The 19,192-nt window shown below is 43.8% G+C and overlaps 2 protein-coding genes across 2 annotated transcripts; both read left to right on the plus strand.

Moving 5' to 3' along the window:
- The first annotated feature begins 4 nt into the window (after positions 1–4).
- LOC121343148 (coagulation factor VII-like) lies at positions 5–8,506 on the plus strand. The gene is made up of 8 exons (XM_041418073.1): positions 5–74; positions 2,305–2,465; positions 3,009–3,033; positions 3,125–3,238; positions 4,193–4,333; positions 6,752–6,858; positions 7,366–7,486; positions 7,677–8,506. Exons 1-8 carry the CDS (start codon positions 5–7, stop codon positions 8,213–8,215), a joined length of 1,278 nt encoding a protein of 425 aa, XP_041274007.1. The 3' UTR covers positions 8,216–8,506.
- Positions 8,507–10,271: 1,765 nt separating this feature from the next.
- Positions 10,272–19,192, plus strand: LOC121343154 (coagulation factor X-like). Its single transcript, XM_041418089.1, is given in 7 exon segments — positions 10,272–10,634; positions 12,851–13,011; positions 14,423–14,447; positions 16,732–16,845; positions 17,408–17,548; positions 18,166–18,260; positions 18,263–19,192. Coding segments are annotated over 7 exon segments (930 nt in total). The 5' UTR covers positions 10,272–10,543; the 3' UTR covers positions 18,566–19,192.

Genomic DNA, 19,192 nt, shown 5'->3' on the forward strand with positions numbered 1-19,192 from the left:
CATCATGATTTCCAGGCAGTATGTGGCTTTGTTTCTCTGCTTTCTGCTCCTGATCCCTCTTTCTCTGGATGCAGGTATGTTGTAGGATATAGCTGTAATGATGTTTACTGGCTATGGCCCTCTTTCCTGTTACTGAGGTGATTTCCACTGCAAGTTTTGAGCACTGTTGCGTGTTTGTTGTGTCTCCTGCTGTGCCTGTGTTTTTCTAAAGCTCTAATTTACTCTCAGAGATGGCTCCATGCACTTGTTCTGCCAACTAAGGAAAAGCACCTCTATACTGCTAAATTAATTTGTTATCTTGGTGCACAGACAGCAGACAAACCACCAGCTGTCTACATGAAGAAAGGAACTGGGATTCACTGTTATTTCATGCAGAACTGGGACATTTTTCAAAGCAAAGCATCAATAGCCTGTCATGAGTAAATAAAGCGGGTAGGATCCACCCTGTTTCAGTAGAAAGCAGAGAAGAGGTAGCTCTTCAGTTGCTCAGTGTATGTCCAAAAACTAGCTCCCATATTAATAAAGCAGATGCAGTGCTGTCAGATTCCCCATTAGCCATTGACTAGATCTTGTTTGTTGCAGTGAGGAAAGGTGGAAAAATAGGTAGCAAAGTCAGAAGTGATCCAATACAAAAAAGTGGATAATGAGTGGATGGATGGCCCAAGTCATGTGCACATCCCCAGCCATGTGCTCAGGCATGCTCCTCTGTCAGAGTCTGTGTTCAAGCACTGATACATGTGCCACATATCTGCAGCACAAGGTTAATTAAAAGCCTTTAAAGAAAGCCATATCAAATGCATACATCCTGACTGATATCAAGGCAGAAAGACCCAGCTGACATTCCTATAATGACCAAATGCTTCTGAAGCATTCAGGGATAAATTCAGGGCACAACAATTTATTCTTCTAGGTAACTTTTGAAATACAGGGGGAAATTACCACTATTCTGCATGTAATTCAGCAACTATCCTGAATTAGACACAAATGTTTATGGAAAAACCTCACATCACTTCAAAATGGAATAAACCCTCTCAGCATCTATGATTGGGTGTGTATTTTGGTGATGACACATATGAGTCTGTCTTTCAGCATCCCTCAGGGCCCTTTCAGCAGGTAGAAGACAACTCCCACTCTTTTGGAGAGAATGTCCTGGGGAAAGGCAGAAGACGTGCATCAGCCTCAATCCCCAAATCTACCCACAAGCAGAGGTGAAACAGTTAAAGTGCTGAAATGTAACCTGTCATGAAGCTCCAGAAGCTCCCCTACAGATGTAAAGGAGAAAAAAAAATTGAAATGTCAAGATTTTTTCTGTGTAGTACATGGAGCAAAATTACACACCAGCACTTGGACTTCTTGTTCCTTATCCTGAATTATACTGGGAGAGCACAGTTGTGTGATGTGCTAATATCCTGAGGCTGAGGAGCAGGTCAGCATGGGGACCATGACATTAGTGTTTCCATTGCACATTTCTCCCAGATGCAAGCTGATGCAGCTCTAGGAAATGAGCCCTGCTGATGCCTGCTATCAAACCTGTGTACCCAACATCCTTCCAAAGCATGGTAGAGACATAAAAGGCCCCTTCCTGGCTGTAGTCTGTGGTGATGGCAGGAGCTAGGAGCCATTCACAGGCTCCACTAGGAAATGCAGTCAGCATTGTCCAGCCTTCCTATGTACCTTAACATAACCATTTCCACAGAAGAAAATCAAAGATATTAAAGCAGTGGTTCAAAAATTGTGGTCTACTAATGGTGGGATAAATCCCTTCTTCAGGTCCAACAAGTGGAGTGGTATCAAATAACATGTGACTGTGGGTGAAGGCATGACTGTGGTCCACGTGTCACTGTGACTGACTTATCAAGTACAGAAAAATCAGCTTTTGCCATGTACACCAGTGCTAGATAAAGTGACATGAACTTTCCAGTGCCAAGTACACCAGTGCTAGATAAAGTGACACAGGCTCTCCAGCTGCTACAGCTGTAAGAAACTGCTGCATGTGCTAAGATGCATCTGACATGCAACAGCAGCTCAGGAGTCACTGACATGCATACAACACACACCTTCCCCCCCACTGTTGTAACAGGCCATCTTCTCCTGGGCTCCGCGATCTCTAAAATTCCTGTGTTGTCACTTTACCTTGAGGCAGGCCAGAGAAAGGAGACTCTTCCACATCTGCCCATTTCTTTTCTAAAGTTTCTCAGAAAAAGCTTGGGAAGCAGAAAAGCCATCAGGGGAAGCCGTCCCCCTACCCTCTCTGTCTGGCACATTCTGTTTGTATGACAAACAGAATGTGCCGTTGTTTTTCAGTCTTTCTAAAGCAGGAGGAGGCAAGCAAAGTTTTGCAAAGACGAAGACGAGCCAACAGCTTCTTTGAAGAGATAAAACTGGGGTCACTAGAGCGAGAATGCATAGAAGAAAGATGTTCCTATGAGGAAGCAAGAGAGATTTATGGTGACATTGAAAGGACAGTAAGTAACACAGGGCGGGGTGAGCACTCATTGTCATTAGGACTCTCCCTACTCAGGGGTGTGCTTTAACCACCAGAGTTAAAAAAGCACTTTGTGTCCTGCTGTTTGCATTTTTCTTTTCTATTTACAGGGGTACACAGCAGCAGTGAGTTGCAGGAGGGCACACTGCATGGGCAATCCCAAGCAGTAACCACCTAGAAGATGGTGGGAAAATGGATGCTCTCTAAGGCAAACCCCCAGTAATGCCTACCCTGACAATGCTTTAAATTATTGCATTGTGCAACATTTTTTTCAGTCAATCCCACCTCAGCTATACAGAGCTTATTTATGTTTGATCCATCTATGTGCATTAAACAAGGTCCTTCTCTATCAGTATATGAAAATAATGTATAATCTAGAAAATAGAATATTTTATGGATATTAACTGTCACAAACTATAAAGGCAGAAGTGGCATCACTCTGGCTGTCTGTAACCCATGCTGTGCAACAAGGGCTGTAAGACTTGATTCTTCTTTAATTAAATCTCACATCTTTTTCTTCCAGGAAGAGTTCTGGCTCATCTATTCTGGTACGATCATTCAGGATGTTCTAACAGCTGTGGAACACTCCCACTGCTGCAGCTCTTTGCGTGAGCTGGACTGACACTGAGTGTTTTACAGACCCCAACCAGTGTGCCTCCAACCCCTGTCAGAACGGCGGGATTTGTGATGACCAGTTCCAGGATTATGTTTGCCGCTGTCCCGTCGAATACGAGGGCAAAAGCTGTGAAAAAGGTCAGCTGTGGCATAACTTAACAAAATAAAAATCCTGTTATTAATTCAAATGCAAGGCATTGAGATAAACAATAACAGTCATTGTAATTCAGGATTTGGTCTTGATGATCCTCCTTGGTCCCTTCCAACTCAGGATATTTTAGGATTCTGTGATTCTGCACCATTCCAGCTGTGACAGCTTCTGTTCATAGTGCTTTTGGTGTTGAGGGATGGATCGAACCAGACAGCAGTCAGCTACTGCAAGGTAGCAAGATACTTATTGCCCTATAATGACTTTGTGAAAAAAAAAAAAAAAAAAAAAAAAGAAAAATTGCATTTGCACACCATCTGAGAGAAAAGGAGGAATTTCCAGTGCTGAAGTTATGTTAACTTAGACGCTCCATGCTGTATGTAAGTGAGAACTACACTGCATATGCACAGTACAAAGCCCAAAGGCAAGGATCCAGTGGTTTATGAAGTTAATACACACCTTTCCATTGATTTCACTGAAACAGAGGACACTGAACATTGAGTGTGACATCCTCAGCACACGCAGAGTCTGGACAAGGGCTAGGCACTCATGGAGTCTAGGCAGGCAGTCTCAACAGTCATCGCAGAGCATCCTCCTGCTAAGTGGCAAAATGTCACAGAATTGAAAATTTTCAGTCATATTTTACAATGGTTACCACACAATTACAATATCTCCATTCTTGAGACAGATCAGGTACTGTATAAATGCTGATTGATTTAATTTGATGTATATATTTCTTAACCAGAGCCTATCCTCCCCTAATCCCTGGAGATCTAGGCCTACTTAGCTTTTGATGAAAAGCAATTTTGATGAAGTTGCTCTGCATAAGTCACAGAAATCATTTTTCCTGCCTTGCTTTCCTGACAACATTCCAATTGCAAGTTATCAATGTTAAGTAGAAAAATCCAAGTCTTGAATCCTAAATGTCCTTTCTCTGACTTTAGCTGTGGCTGACAAACTGAAGTGCATTTTTGACAATGGTGGCTGTGAACAGTACTGTACTGACAAGCAGTCCAAAATACGACTGTGCTTCTGTGATGATGATTACACTTTAGCCAGTGATGGCGTGTCCTGCATCCCTCAAGGTAAGACACTACCAACCTGATGCTAAGTAGAAAAGTTTTCAATGTGTACATGTCAGGACATGCAATGCATAATGCTCAGATACCAGCTCCTCACCTCTTCTCCATGGGCAGCGTCCCAAATCATACATTTGGCTTCTGGTGCAAGTTACCCACCCCAGAAAAGCAGTGGTCAGCATGGCCACCAAGCAGAGATCCTTTTGGACTTCTTCCTGGTCCCAGAGGTTCAGTCCTCTGGAATGTGGGAAATTCAAGTTTGACCATCCCACCTAATCAGAGCTGAGAGGGAGCTGAACCCGTCTCTTCCTTCGGGAGCACACTCACCATTAGTGGAGTAGAAAGGAACTGAGCAGTGGAGACAAGCTCCTCACTCCTCACCAGGTGATCTAAATAAAGCAGGGCAGCAGGTGGTCAGGGATTTGGGGTCAGGCTGAGGGGTATCTGGTGAATGAAGGGGCTCTGAGCCCCACAAGTTCTTTTTAGCTTACACCCACAGTAGGAAAATACTTTGGTGGCACATTTGTTTTACTGTTGTCTCTCCAATCTGAAACTGTGACTAGATTTTACCACTATATTTATTTCAGCAAAAGAGTCAAGAGAGGAAGAGACCTAGAAAAATGGTTAATCTCTTTCCTTTCCTTTCCTTTCCTTTCCTTTCCTTTCCTTTCCTTTCCGGTTAATCTCTTTCCTTTCTTTTCTTCCTTCCTTTCCTTTCCTTTTCCTTTTCCATTCCCTTCCTCTTCTTTTCCTAATTGTTAGGAATAATATACTTTTGGTATTCCTACAGACACTATGGCTAGATATTTCTTTCACCTAGCAAGGTAAATTTCAACTGCAACTAGGGCAGTGCAAGTTAATCTTTTTGCCAATGCATAAGCTGGCACCTGACTCTTTTGCAGATGCCTACTTGAATTACTTTAATAGAGGGAAAAGGAGACCCCTGGGGATATGAACATAACAACATAATGGACAGAGCCACAGGGAGCCTGCAAAGTAATTCTGAGGAGTGGTGCTCCCCTGCACACACCTCAGTGGAACACTCATTTACTCAGCAGAGAGCTGGTAAAGACAACCTAGCTCTCAATAGCAGCAATTTCATTAGAAAAAAAATATCTACTAACGTGCTTATCCCTTATTAACAGATTCTGCAATACCATGTGATGGAAAGCTGCTTTTGTTAAAAGCTAAGAACAAACAATTCAAAATTTCTCACAGGTTTTTCAGTGCATCTTTCCCTGCAAGGAAGATATATTTGTTGCTGCTTGCTTCTTGGGGAGAAAATAGCTGTAAAATTGACCATGTGTTGCAAGTAGAAAAAACTGTGTAACTGCCAGGCTGACAGTCCCCTCACTGTCCCTCTGTCATCTCCCACAATGGCCCAAATTTGTGTTGCCCTGCACACAGCATTAGAGACTATGGGTGTTATGTGCTATGACTGTTTAATCTTTCACCAGCTGCCAGCAAAAAGCTAGTCCTGTTTCTCCATACCTTGCATGTACCTGTAAAACCCTGATGCTGTCTTCATGTCAGATGAGGTACTGACAGCTCCACGGAGATGTTGCATGCAGCTCAGCAGAGACTATAGGACCCTGGCTCCAAAGAGATAGAAAAAGAGCACTCCTCCTCACAGTGCTATCACAGAGTGAAGTGACTGCCAGACAGAAGGGATGGGGTGCTCAGTTACAGCACAGACACGTGGCACACAGGCACCCCCAAGGGTAGACCTTCTCCTTTACAGGAAAACTCAGCTGGGTGAAGGATGTACTGAAAACATCAAGATTTCCTCTGCTCTACAGCTTAACTGCAAGTTCAGTCAGGATTTGATTCTCTCTATTGCCAGTCTTCACATGCTGGCTCAGGCAGAACAGAGATGCGCAGTCTGGAAGAATCCAGCAGGATCTGGACACAAGCAAACAAGGTAGTCTGGGAGAGGCACACCAGAAGACACTGTCTGCCCTTGGGACATCTTTGGCTCTTCCCAAACAAAGGATGGCAAGATGATTAAGCCTCTGTCTCATCCTGCCATGGATACTGTCAGCAGGGATGTGTAGACTGCAGAGCTTGTCAGGGTCACTTCTGCACTCCAGCCTGCAGCCTACCTCATTGTGCTGATGTGTATCTTAAGCAGGTTTATCATCTGCAAAGACCTATGGTAGGTGACTCTGTGTCAGTGATGCTGTAAGGGCCTCAACTCTAATTGCAAGAGCATTTCTGGCTGTTTCCAAACAAAAAAAGACTACTTACCTGCTGAGCTGTTTTACATTATTTTTGAGAATCCATGCTCCTAGACTAGAAATCAATTTTTCAGCTGACATAGCTTCACTGAAGACATTACACATTTTGCTGTGAATTCAGTACATTAAAATCCTTGTTGCCTTTTGTTGTTTTGGGGTTTGTGTTTTTTGCTTTCTTTTTTCTCAGTGAAATACCCGTGTGGAAAAATACCAGTGTTGGCAAAAAAAAATTCAACTGTACACGGGAGAATAGTAGGTGGTTTCATCTGTCCTCCAGGTGAATGTCCATGGCAAGTGAGTTTTCCAAAATCTTTCATTGCTTTTATTTCTTAAATTTCCTTATGAAATCACTACACTAAATTAATTGTTTTAAATCTATGATGTTAAAAATTCATTAAAAGTGCCATGTTTTAATAACCAAACTCCTTCTTCATCCATAGCCAGCAGATCCACCTGTTTCATGTAGGCACCTTAGCTTTGTTCTGGAGTACCTGTTTCATAGTAGTAGAGAGCACAGCTGTCTCTATCTCCTGACCCCTTAGTCCTCAACTTCACTGCCAGCAAGAATTTTAGTTGCAGCTTCCAGGGATACGCTTTGGGCCATAATATGCAGGGTCCATACTACAAGATGAAGAAAATTCCACAGGAAGACTTCCCTTGCTAAGTTCTCCATGCAGTCAGCATGGTATTGTCAAACACAGTTGCATAAAGGGACAGAAAGAAGCAATATGAAACCCATATCTACTGAGAGTTATGTCAAGCACATTTGATGAAAGACATAAATTTGCTTTATGTTGGCAGGCCCTGATAATACAGGATCAGAGAGAAAAGTGTGGTGGCACCCTGCTTTCCCCAGGGTGGGTGGTCACTGCAGCACACTGTTTGGAGCATACTCACCCTAAACAGCTTCGGGTGAGACTGGGTATGTATCTTCCCCTCCTCATCTTATCAAGGTGGTGGCAGCTTCTTAACCTGATAAAATCAGAGTAGAAGGCTTTGGCAGTATAAGGTAATTGTCCTTAGAGGTGTCAGACTAGAAACATCCCACATCCTCAAACTTCCAAGGACTCAAGGAGCTATCTGATATGACCTGCAATTAATAACTTTTCCAGGTGAACACAAAATAAATGTTGATGAGAAAACTGAGCAAGAAAGTGGAGTCGCCAGGATGATCATTCACGAAGAATACAGGAATGGACACGTCAATAATGATATTGCCCTCTTGAAACTGGAAACACCCGTGAATCTCACGGACTATGTGGTGCCAATATGTTTGCCTGAGAAAAGGTTTGCTGTGTATGAACTGTCCACCATCAAGTTCTCCACAGTAAGTGGATGGGGACGCCTAATAGATGGAGGTGCCACCTCTTCTGTTCTGATGAGAGTTGATTTGCCACGTGTAAAGACACAAGAATGTGAAAAGGAGACCGACTTAAATATCACAGAGAATATGTTCTGTGCAGGAGACCTGTCTGGGGTTAAGGACTCCTGCAAGGGAGACAGTGGCGGTCCTCATGCTACACGGTACAAGAACACTTGGTTTCTGACTGGGATTGTCAGCTGGGGAAAGGGCTGTGCTGTTGAAGGCAGCTATGGGGTTTACACAAGGGTATCCAAATACATCGACTGGTTGAGGAAGCACATGGACTAATGATGTTGAGCCACAGCATTTCCAGGCCATGTTATTGCCCCCCAATCCCTCTATACCATTTTCCCACGGAAGTATTCCTTCATTATCTTAGATATTTGATACAGGCTGTAGACACAACACTATTAAGGATTTGAAGTGAGCCTAAGGCCTGCTTGAATACATAAAATAACTTCCCTCTCAGTGTTGTTTGTAAACTTGTGTATCTTGTCAAGCAGGCAGAGGATGACTGTAACAAATCAGACACAATGTCCCTCCTGTTCTGCATCCATTTCTGCTGAAGATCAGAGCTACATGCTGAGAGAAAGACTGTCAGCAATACATCGTGCAGATCATAAGCCTTCCCCCAGCTACTCTCTCAACTTCTGGTATCAGTGAAGCACAGACTTCCTGAGCCAGAGGTTGCATTAGACTGAACAGTCATGAATGAATGTGTTGTCCCTAATTGGGTGCAATCTCCTTTGAACACATTTATGCTTCTGGCTTTCATAACTTCCTATGCTATGGATCCTGTAATATAATGATGAAATAGCAGAAACAAAAGTAGAAAAGGTGTATCTTTTAGATTATGTTAAAGCAGCTTTCCCCCACAGTTGCAGTGGCAACAGGGAGATTTGAAGGGGAGGAACTGCAGACACTCTTCAGGACAAGAAATCTGGGAAAAGGTTGATTCCATATTTACAGGTCTGCTATGAAAACTTGATTTAAATATTCTTACACCAAGCATTATTGCTGTAAGGCTAGTAAGTGCAATATTTAACCCTATATTTATAAGTGGTAAAGAATACCATTGATTTAATCTTATCTTTGCCTTGGCATTATGCGTGTCAATAGAAAGAGTGCAAATGAAAGGGAATGTTTATCAGTTGTCCTGTATAATCTCAATTGTACTCTCTATCCTAAATCTAGATCTAAAACCAGAACAGGATAATTGTCTACCCCTCTGCAAAACACTGACCAAAGACCACTCACTAAAGTCTTAAGACATAAATGATAGAACCTGAAGCTCTCTGAAAACATATACAGTTCAAAAATGTACTTTCCAACCTTAGCATGAAAACACTGACAAGGTGAGGAAGACAAAACTGAACTAGGAGATTGGAAAACAGTTTAACTATCTCATGCAGAATTTACGCTCTAGATTGTTCAAATAATGCAGAGTATCAATGCAATCACAAAAGCTTATCAGCAAGTAGGACACAATTGATCATACTCTATTATTGGGGGAAAATATTGTCATTGCATGGTACATACCATGCAATACTGAACATCCTGTAACCTGTTTTACCGACAGAGAAGGAAGTTTTACTGTTCATGTAGGCACTGAACTGAACTGGGAAAAGCAGCAAATTTCAGAGACCTGAAAAACAAGAGATATTACAGTATATATGCATACATGCACTAGAGGTTCTCCGTGCTCCCAAAGACAGTCCAGTCTCAAGGAGCAAGTAAGCAGTGACCAGCAAATAAAGCCTCATTTTCATTTAGATGAGGTGCTCAGCACTGTAAAACCATCCCTGAGGACCCCTCAAGGTAGAATAGTTTCTGTTTACCATGATCCACAAGATGATTTCTCCTCTATAACATTCCAGTGAAAATACTGATATTTGTGAGCAAATCACCTCGCAGAAAAAAGGGTAAAACACCAAAAGAAATCAATACTAATAACTGCCACACAAAATTACTTTTTCAAAACAAGTCTGGCTTTTAGATTTTTTTTTTTTTTTTTAATATAACAGCCTGCTTAGGAAAGCCACGAAGATGAAGGAGACCTGATGGCTGGCTCTGGAAGCACCGAGGACGTGGCCTCGCAGCGCAGTGAACCCCCCCAAGGAAGGGGAGATTGAGGCCAGTGTCAGGCAGCGCCGGCCGAGGTCACTGGTGCGGAGCCAGCAGGTCACAGTGCTGGATGTGGATGGGACACGGGGCTGGGAGCAGCCAGGACAGCGGCTGCTGCGGGCTGGGAGCCCGGCTGTGCCCAGGGCCGGGGCCACGCCAGCTTATTGAGGGACGACTCACTTCCCTTCCTCCAAAACAAAAGGTGCAATTAAAAACAAAACAACCCCCACGCTGCCTTGGGCTTTGAAAAAATAAAGAACAAAAAGAAGAGCAGCCTCATCCCCCCGATGAGAAAACCCGCAGCGGCTGTCGCCCTGTCCCGGCGCTTCCGCTATTTCTGGGCAGGCTGAAGCTACGCGGCTTCAGTCTCACCCCGCCCGAGGGGGTGAAGACTTCGGCTCCCGTCCCATCCGTCCCATCCGTCCCTCCCGTCCCGTCCGTGCCGTGCCGTGCCGTGCCGTGCCGTGCCGCCGGCGCGGCCCCGGGAGCGGCATGGGCGGCGCTGCCATGGCCGGGCGCCTGCTGCCGCTGCTGCTGCTGCTCTGCGCCGCGCTGCCCGCCGGGCTCCGCGCTCAGGGAGGCGGTAAGGCGGCTCCTTTTCCATGTTTTCGGGACGGGGGAATCTCCCTTCCCAGCAGTGCTGGGGGCAGGCGGGGGCCTGCCGGGTGAGCGCCGCAGGCGGTGGCGGTCCATGCTGCGGGCCGGGGCGCGCACCGGGACAGCGCCAGGAGCCGCGGCGGGGAAGGGCGGGGAGCGGGCACCCCACGGCTCGCCTTCCCCGGCACGTTCGGTTTCCGCACGGCTGAGGGCTTATCGGCACCTGTGCCGACCCCGCACACCGCCGTAAAGCGGGGAGCTGAGCTTCGGGGGCAGGGAGCTGCTGCGGGCATCGCGGCGACCGTGTAGGAAAGTGGGGTTGCCCGCCGTTCGCAGCGGGAGGACAGCTGCCCTCGCAGCCTGGGCAGGTGCTCTCGTGTCTGAGGGAAGCGTGGCCAAGTCGTGGCTGGGTGCGCTTGGCCGTGGAGGAGCTGGGGCACAGCGGGGGAGCAGGTCCCGCTGCCTCTTGTGCCGCCAGTCAGCGCCCAAGTCCAAGGCAGCATCAGCAAATAACTTTTCAAAAGCTGTTAACTCTTCCTCCAGTGGGTCAGACTGCTTGGGGTTTAAAACAAGGTCTTTGGCATGTTTCTGGAATATCCTGCTTCGGTTGACCAATGCCTGTTGCTCCTTGATGTCTCTAAAGAAGAAAGTATGATAGAGAGCTTGGGAAGAAGCATGAGCAGCCTCAGAAAGAGGCTATTCAAGTTTGCAAAAACATCCGCTTAATTGAGTGGCGTGAAAGCAAAGGAATATAGAGGTGATAACCTCACCGGCTGTGTCCTGTCAGTTTCCTGTCGCTGAAGAAAGGGATTTGAGGGCAAATAAGATAGTGGGTGAATGAACTAACAGTCGCTGAGCTGCAAGTTAAAAGTACTTTCTGTAAGCCTGCCTTGAGAGGAGCCTTTTCAAAGTAAGTGGGGCCTCAAATTATGTGAGGATTTGCTTAATATAAATAACACAAACAGAACTTGCCTCCCTGAGGATGATCCAGCAATTTCAGTGAAAGCAGAATAAGTCTCCTCTGTACTCACTTGGAGGATATTAGGGTATATAATTACTTTTAGCGAGTTTATTTATCATGAAATTAAGAAGAATGCTCCAAAAGGAATGTGCAGTCCTCCCAGTGAGCACAAGTCATTGTCCTTGAAGTCACATCTGTAGCACATTCTTCCACACTCCAGCCTAAAAAATATTGGAAATATAAGAAATATTGGAAAGTATTTCCTCAGTATAAATTCCAGGTGCTAGAACTTGATTAAATGCCAACTTCCAAACTCTTCACGCTTTCCTAGAACATATACTCTTTACAGGGTAATTAGCAACTTCTTTTATCCCGGGAGGTCATTCTTCCCTGTACTCAGCACTGCTGAGGCCACACTTTGAGTGCTGTGTCCAGTTCTGGCCCCTCAGTTTGGGAAGGACATGGAGACCCTCGAGTGCATCCAGAGGAGGCGACGAGGCTGGTGAGGGGCTTCTAACACAAACCCTGTGAGGAACGACTGAGGGAGCTGGGGGTGTTTATCCTGGAGAAAAGGAGACTCAGGGGTGACCTTATCACTCTCTACAGCTTCCTGAAAGGTGGCTGTGCTCAGCTGGGGGCTGGTCTCTTTCTCCAGGCAGCAGCTGACAGAATGAGAGGACACAACCTTAAGCTGCATCAAGGGAAATACAGGTTGGATATTAGGAAAAAGCTTTTTATGGAAAGAGTGATAAAGTACTGGAATGGTCTGCCCAGGTATGTGGTGGAGTCACCATCCCTGGATGTGTTTAAAAAAAGACTGGATGTGACACTCAGTGCCGTGGTTTAGTGGAGGTGTTAGGACATGGGTTTGACTCAGTCTTGGAGCTCTCTTCCAACCTAGTGATTCTGTAATCTCCCCAGCATTCAGGGGAAGTCATTCCATTCAAGACTGAGTCTTGAGCAGGAACAGCAGAATACAAGCCCTCACTGGCAACCTTTTCAAGATTAAAAAGAGTAGGAGAGAATTTTGGGGTCCTACATTTTGTTCTGAGGCTACTGATTCTCAGAGAGACTCCTCTGAGAGATCTTGGGATGTATCAGCCTGTGTGAGGACTAACCTCACAGGTAATGTGTACAGGTAGTGTGGTCTGTTTTGGCTTTGTTTCTACTTCACTCATTTGTCGTGACTCCTTTCCATCACCAAATGTTACCCACCTGTATAATTTTTCTCTGCTATCTAGTATTCATCAAGAAAGAAAATGCCGACAAGTTCTTGGAAAGAACAAAACGTGCTTACTCTTTCTTAGAGGAATTGAAGAAAGGGAATATTGAAAGAGAATGCAATGAGGAGCGCTGCTCAAAAGAAGAAGCAAGAGAAGCTTTTGAAGACCAGGAGAAAACTGTAAGGATGAACTAATATGAAACATAGGTCTATATATTTCATGTTTAAAAACTACTATTCATCAGATAGTAATTGTAAGCTGAGCATCAAAACTCACAAGTTGTTCCCAATCACTTAACACAGAGAACAAATAGTGGTTGACTGGAGGTGGAATTGCTAAGGCAATAGTCATCTCATAACAGTCTTAATTGAGCTCCTGCATGGCCAACCCAGATTAAATCCTCCATTCTTTTACCTGTTCTGATGTGTTTAATTGCCATTGAAAGTTATTTGATGTTCAATGGCTCTGCTGATATCAGTGTTGAAAATACATTCACCCTATCTGGGTTACATCCCTAAGTGGCATGACTGTGGTCAAGGCAGTCCACAGGAAGGCTGAGAAGGCAAATGCTGACCTGGAACCTCATGAGGGAATTTTACTGAACTTATCTCAAGCAGCTTTGCTTGCAATTTTGTAGCTCTCTTTATCTGAATTGAGAGAATGTATACTGTGAACAGTTCATAAATGCCTTAATCTTGACTGGAATGAAGTTTGTTTGACTCTTGTGTCACCTGCCCTACCCCAATGGCTTGCTTAACTTTAGACAGAAGTGTGATTTGTTCCCAAGCTGAAGGGAAAGTTGAAGAGATGGGGCAGCTGTGTGGACTGTAAGTAGAAAAGGCGGTATTGCAAACATAGACTGTAGTTATATGGCTGTTTAGAACTACCCTGGAACGGGACCTAAGGCCAGATTCACTTCCCTTTAGCATTATTTGATGGCCAGAATGTTCTTGGAGTGGCCCTGAGGTGTCCTGGGTGGGGAGTCCTGGGTGCATCACCAGTGTGCTTCAGATGATAAATGTTGATTTACCTATAGCAGAACCGGCACAGCCTGTTCTGCCTGGTGACCAGATGTCACTGGAAAGGACTGTCTTGCGCAGCCAGCATCCTGGAGTCCTCAGTGCAAATGGACAGGAGAACACAAATCAGACAAAATATTTTTAAATGTCAGGATTTGTGAGGTCCTGATTGATGGGAGTATGGGGTGGGGATCAAGACTGAGAATTTGGCATTATGGGAATATAAGTAAATTCAGTCAAAACTGGTGGAAAGATAATTATGCAAGAAACCAAGAGGCTTATGCTGAATGGTCACGCTGGAAAAACTGTAAGGAGGGTCAGATATTTCTGAAAAATTCACAAAACTTGTTTCTGTAGAGCTGGACACCATATGGATCATATGATTTTAAGTTATTAAATGGTAATAGTGGGCTGCTAGGCATTGTATGTATCTATAATGTAAATATTTCCTTTAACAATTGTTAGCTGCAAGTATCCTGTGTATGAAAAGTCTAATATTTTTCTGAGGAATTTAGTAATTCTTCTCTAACTTTATTTCTTTTTCTTCTTCATTTCCCACACTTACTTGTAGGAGGAATTCTGGAACATCTATGTAGGTAAGAAACACCCTGTGTTTATTCAGAAGATTAAGCTTCTTTATTGCAAGGTTTGAAAGGGTGCACCTCTTGAGTAACCTCTTCCTGCTCCCTTGCTTCCTCTCTTTTCACTCTGGGACACCCTCATGTTGTGTTTCCTCTGAAAAAGCAATCTGATTTACTGCCTGCCATTGATTGAGCCCAATTGCTTCATTTGAAGGCAAGGTTCAGCTGTCTCCAGTTGCTGGACTGACCTTTGTCCTCTCAAAAAATAACAGTGGTCCTTTGCACACAAGGGACAGTGAGGAGCAGAAACTGTGTGTGGGACTGCCAAATAGTTTTCCTTCAGAGGGGCAGCTCCAGATACGAGAATTCAATATGCAAAGAGTCACAGATGAGAGTGTCTCTTAAATGCCATAACCAACACAAAGTTTAATTACATTGCATGCCAGTTTCTTTCCTTCCATGCCAAAGTGTTGTTGATTTCTAACAAAGTTTAATTACATTGCATAGTCATTTGCCAGTTTCTTTCCTTCCATGCCAAAGTGTTGTTGATTTCTGTCTTAAAGAGCATTTTTTTGGTTGTGTTTTTTACAGAACTGTTTGTCATTCAAGGGAAATATGCCAATGGATCCAATATGCCAGTAGATACTACCTAACAGTTTTCTGTTTTTTTATCTAAATATGTGAGTTTTATTTATTAGGGTTCTAGTTTTTGTAAGCACTGTGCAAAGACAATTTTTTAATGTATTAGTGTTTGATAACATGTTCTCCAGAAAGTATATGTCCAGTTTGCACACTAGGAGGAGTGCCTCAAAAATATTGACCAAAGACAGCTCAGCTTTGTCTTTTGGAATCTGCAGAAAAATGAAAACAGTTGCCATGAAGAAGACACAGACTTTCGCAATCCTCAAGCACAGGATGAACTCTGCAACCTACAGACTAAGATTTCAAGCAAAGTCTGTGTCAGTGTTACAGTAAAGAGGGTTGGGATATTTCAAGCCATTTTCTTATGAGAATACAAGCAGAAGAATATCAGTGCCAATGCTCTTAGCAGAAGTGTTAGTTTTCATACATTTTAAACCACAGTCCACAAATGCTTTATGAGTGTTCAGAAGTATTGAAAACCACAGCTATGTTCAGCCAAGTTACTAGAACAATTTGTTCTTGCTTCCCATTTTAGTAGGGGATTCTGCAATTTGTGCAATATTGATATAAAACTCATTATCACAGATGCAACTACAGTGTAGGGTAGGAGATAAATAAGTATGTTTTCTAACAATAGGATACTGCTTAGCTAAGACCATTACAGAACAGAGTGCTGTGGCACTGCAGAGGAGGCAGAAACCAGAAGTTATGATGTAGGCCTTCAGTCTGTCTTTTTTTGGTTAATGTTGGTCTTGTCTTCCCTCTGTTAAGCATGGACATCAATTTCCAGAGCCTCCATGGCTGGAGCATTTGGAGAGGTCTTGGTTTTGGCCCCATACAGTTAGAAAATGGATCTTGATGTGTGGGTACACAAAGCCCAGCAGCTGTTTCCCATGACAGGCAAAGCTGCGGCAGATGAGGTTATGGTCCAGAAATACCACACAGGGAGCATGCTGGATCCTTAGGATGAGTAGCTTCTTGCAGGTTGTTTCTGCTGTGGACCTTGCTGTTTCAGCTGCTCCAAAGAAGAGCAGAACAAATGGAAAAATAGGGGGTAAGATCATGTTATCTAAAGCAGCAAATTATCAAGTGTCACTTTTCTGGATATCTCGCATTTTGTGTGAAACAGAGCAAAAACGATGGGGAAATGCAAGGGGCAAGAAGTTCAGTATTTTTGGCAGTAATTGCAACGTCCTGTCAACTCTTACAGACTTAGCTGTATGTATATTTTGACAACAATAATAATACCAAAGAATATTCTGGGTTGGAAGGACCCACAAAGATTATGGAGTCATTGACCATTCATAAATGAATGGCCCATACAGGGATCAAATCTGCAGCCCTGTCCATATTAGCACCATGCTTTAACCAGCCAAGCTAACTTCTTTACCTTCCCACAAAAAAAGCTTGTGTGCACGTGGGGGCAACAGTGGGGGCAACAAAAAGAGATTGCAGAACTGAGGATATGTAGATGAATCATTGCAGGTTTGGAAAGATTACATTTATACTGTTTGTTCCATCTGGAATGTGGCAACTCACAGGACCTATGTTTTGAAAGGAAGGATGGAAGATGGCTTAAGAAAACTAAGAGCCCTTCTGAGTTATCTGAAAATGCTTGCACACTTACAATAATTTGGGTTTTGGCTTCTTTTTGTAGATGGGAACCAGTGCAGTTCAAATCCTTGTCACTATGGTGGCCACTGTAAAGATGGAATTGGTTCCTACACTTGCACGTGCTTGGATGGTTATCAAGGCAGGAACTGTGAATTTGGTAAGTTTCTGCTTTAGAGAACCGTGGCGGCGAACTTGTAAGGAAGGATGTTTTGCATGGAAATCCTTCCTGGGGCTCACTTCTGTGGCATAGAGCTGCCCCTGTGACCTTGCCAAGGGAGGGGGTATCATTAGCCCAGAAGTAGGAGCAGGAGTGTGAAACTCCAGGAGGTTCAGTCAGAGGATCAAGGGGAGTGATGAGGAGTTGGAGTTTTTAGGGCAGGAGGGAGGAATTGTGTGAGGATTTACACAATTACGTTCTCTATTAGTGTTTTGTTCATTGCTCCCCTGACAATTTGTCTCTGCTTTTTGAGCTCACCATGCCATGGCCACTGGGCCCACTCAGACTTGGCAAGTAACGTTTGTTGTGCTGGATGTGGCTGCTTTGTAAGGCACAAGCTGATGTTCAGCACTGACATTAGTTATTCCTGCAGGGTGCTTCAGGTGCTTGGCAGGTGGGGATACAGTTCCTGTTTAAGGAGTGTTTTCTGTTTCAGAGAATTCCAGATCTTCTGTGAAGTCAGTGTTTATGTACAGTTTTTCTGCCCCCCTCTCTTCTGTAGTCATACCAAAGTTCTGCAGGATAAACAACGGGGACTGTGAGCAGTTCTGCAGCGTCCGCAGAGATGGGCGGAAGGATGTGTTGTGTTCCTGTGCAGATGGGTACCTTCTGGCAGAGGATGGCAGACACTGTGTTGCAACAGGTACCAAGCCATGTGATAAAGCAATAGCAGTGGTGGTGAGGCTTGTTTCGCAGTTAAGCTTTACAGTTACAGTCTTTGTTTGCAGTTGAGGAATGTCTTTTGAACCACCAGTATCCTACATGGCATAGACTCAAGAGTGAGGCTGACTGATTTATATTTCCAAAGCCTTCCATTTGTGAGCTGCTGTGGTGGAGTGGAACAAAATCTAGGTGATTTTGAGCCCTTTGCAAGGTGTGTCTCAGCAAATTACCACAGTAAATTCCACTGTTGCCAAGAGAAAAGTAATTGCATTAATAAGTCATTTTCTTAAATGCTTACCCACCACATAAATTAGCAGTCTGCAAAACTTTTGTTTTCAAAACCTTTTTATAGAAACTGAAAACATTAAGTAATTATAATTAGTGCTACTTACTCGTACATTGTAGCACTTTTATAAAAAGAAAAGTCAGACGTTGTCAAACATGTGCTCATGATGTTGTCTTTATATCATTTAAAAAAATAACAAATAGCTCTCATGACCCATATTACTTCACCCTGTTTCATTGTAATTTCCAAGAAGTTTTGTCTTAGCCTGGTGTTTCTCTCCATCATCAATTTTAGCACTCTTCTGTTTACAGTAAAATACCCTTGTGGAAAAGTTGCTGTGGTAAGGAAAAAAAGGTCTGTTCTTTCACCTGCTGACCATAGCAATGGAATGAGTGATCAAGAAGACTTGAAGGTGGGCGAACATCGAAAAAACTAAAGGTGCTCGAGGTCCCCTATGTTAATAGGAACACTTGCAAACAATCCACTAACTTAGCCATTACTGAGAACATGTTCTGTGCTGGTTATGACACAGAGCAAAAGGATGCTTGCCAAGGAGACAGTGGTGGCCCCCATGTGACCAGATATAAGGATACTTATTTTGTTACTGGAATAGTTAGCTGGGGCGAAGGATGTGCAAGGAAAGGCAAATATGGTGTCTATACCAAACTGTCCCGGTTCTTGCGCTGGGTAACAACAATCATGAATTTGTAGTGGTGTGCTGTGTCCCTTGATCCTCCTTGTTAGCTGCCAAGGTGCAGGATTGGAAATGGAAACTTTCTTTTCCTGCATATCTGCTAAGCTGGTTTTGAGATCTGATTCCTTAAAGTTACAATTGCTTCCATTCATATTATTCCTGGCTTTAAAGCATCCCTCTGTGGACTGTGAAGGTCTTTGGAATTGGTTGAATGAGGGAATTTCCCCAAGCAAAAAGGCTGCTGAGTGGGGTCTTTGGCTTCTTTTATTGATTAATGGCCATTTTGGTTCCTATGTGTTGTCACGAGTGCTCCAAGCAGAGGCTCCTAAACATGTTCTGAGCAGTCACTAGTCATGATGAAAGCAGGAAGGATGGGAGTCACTTAATCCTCATATTGCAGCCATCTGGCTCAGCAGGGAGTTTGTCCATACTGGAGTTGTTTAGATTCTACCTTCAGATGTGTTCAGAAGATTAAGGGAGCAGGAGATCTCGGGTGGCAAAAGCTGAGACACAATTAATTAATCAATATGTGATGCTAAAGAATCACATTTTCCACAAAATGGCCTGCTCATATCACAGCAGCTCTTTAAACAGGGGTTTTGCTTTATAAGGATTTTACTTTATTCTAGTTTAATTTGTACACT

Source organism: Onychostruthus taczanowskii, unplaced genomic scaffold (genome assembly GCF_017590055.1).
Source record: "Onychostruthus taczanowskii isolate IOZ18803 unplaced genomic scaffold, ASM1759005v1 scaffold58, whole genome shotgun sequence".
Taxonomy (NCBI): domain Eukaryota; kingdom Metazoa; phylum Chordata; class Aves; order Passeriformes; family Passeridae; genus Onychostruthus; species Onychostruthus taczanowskii.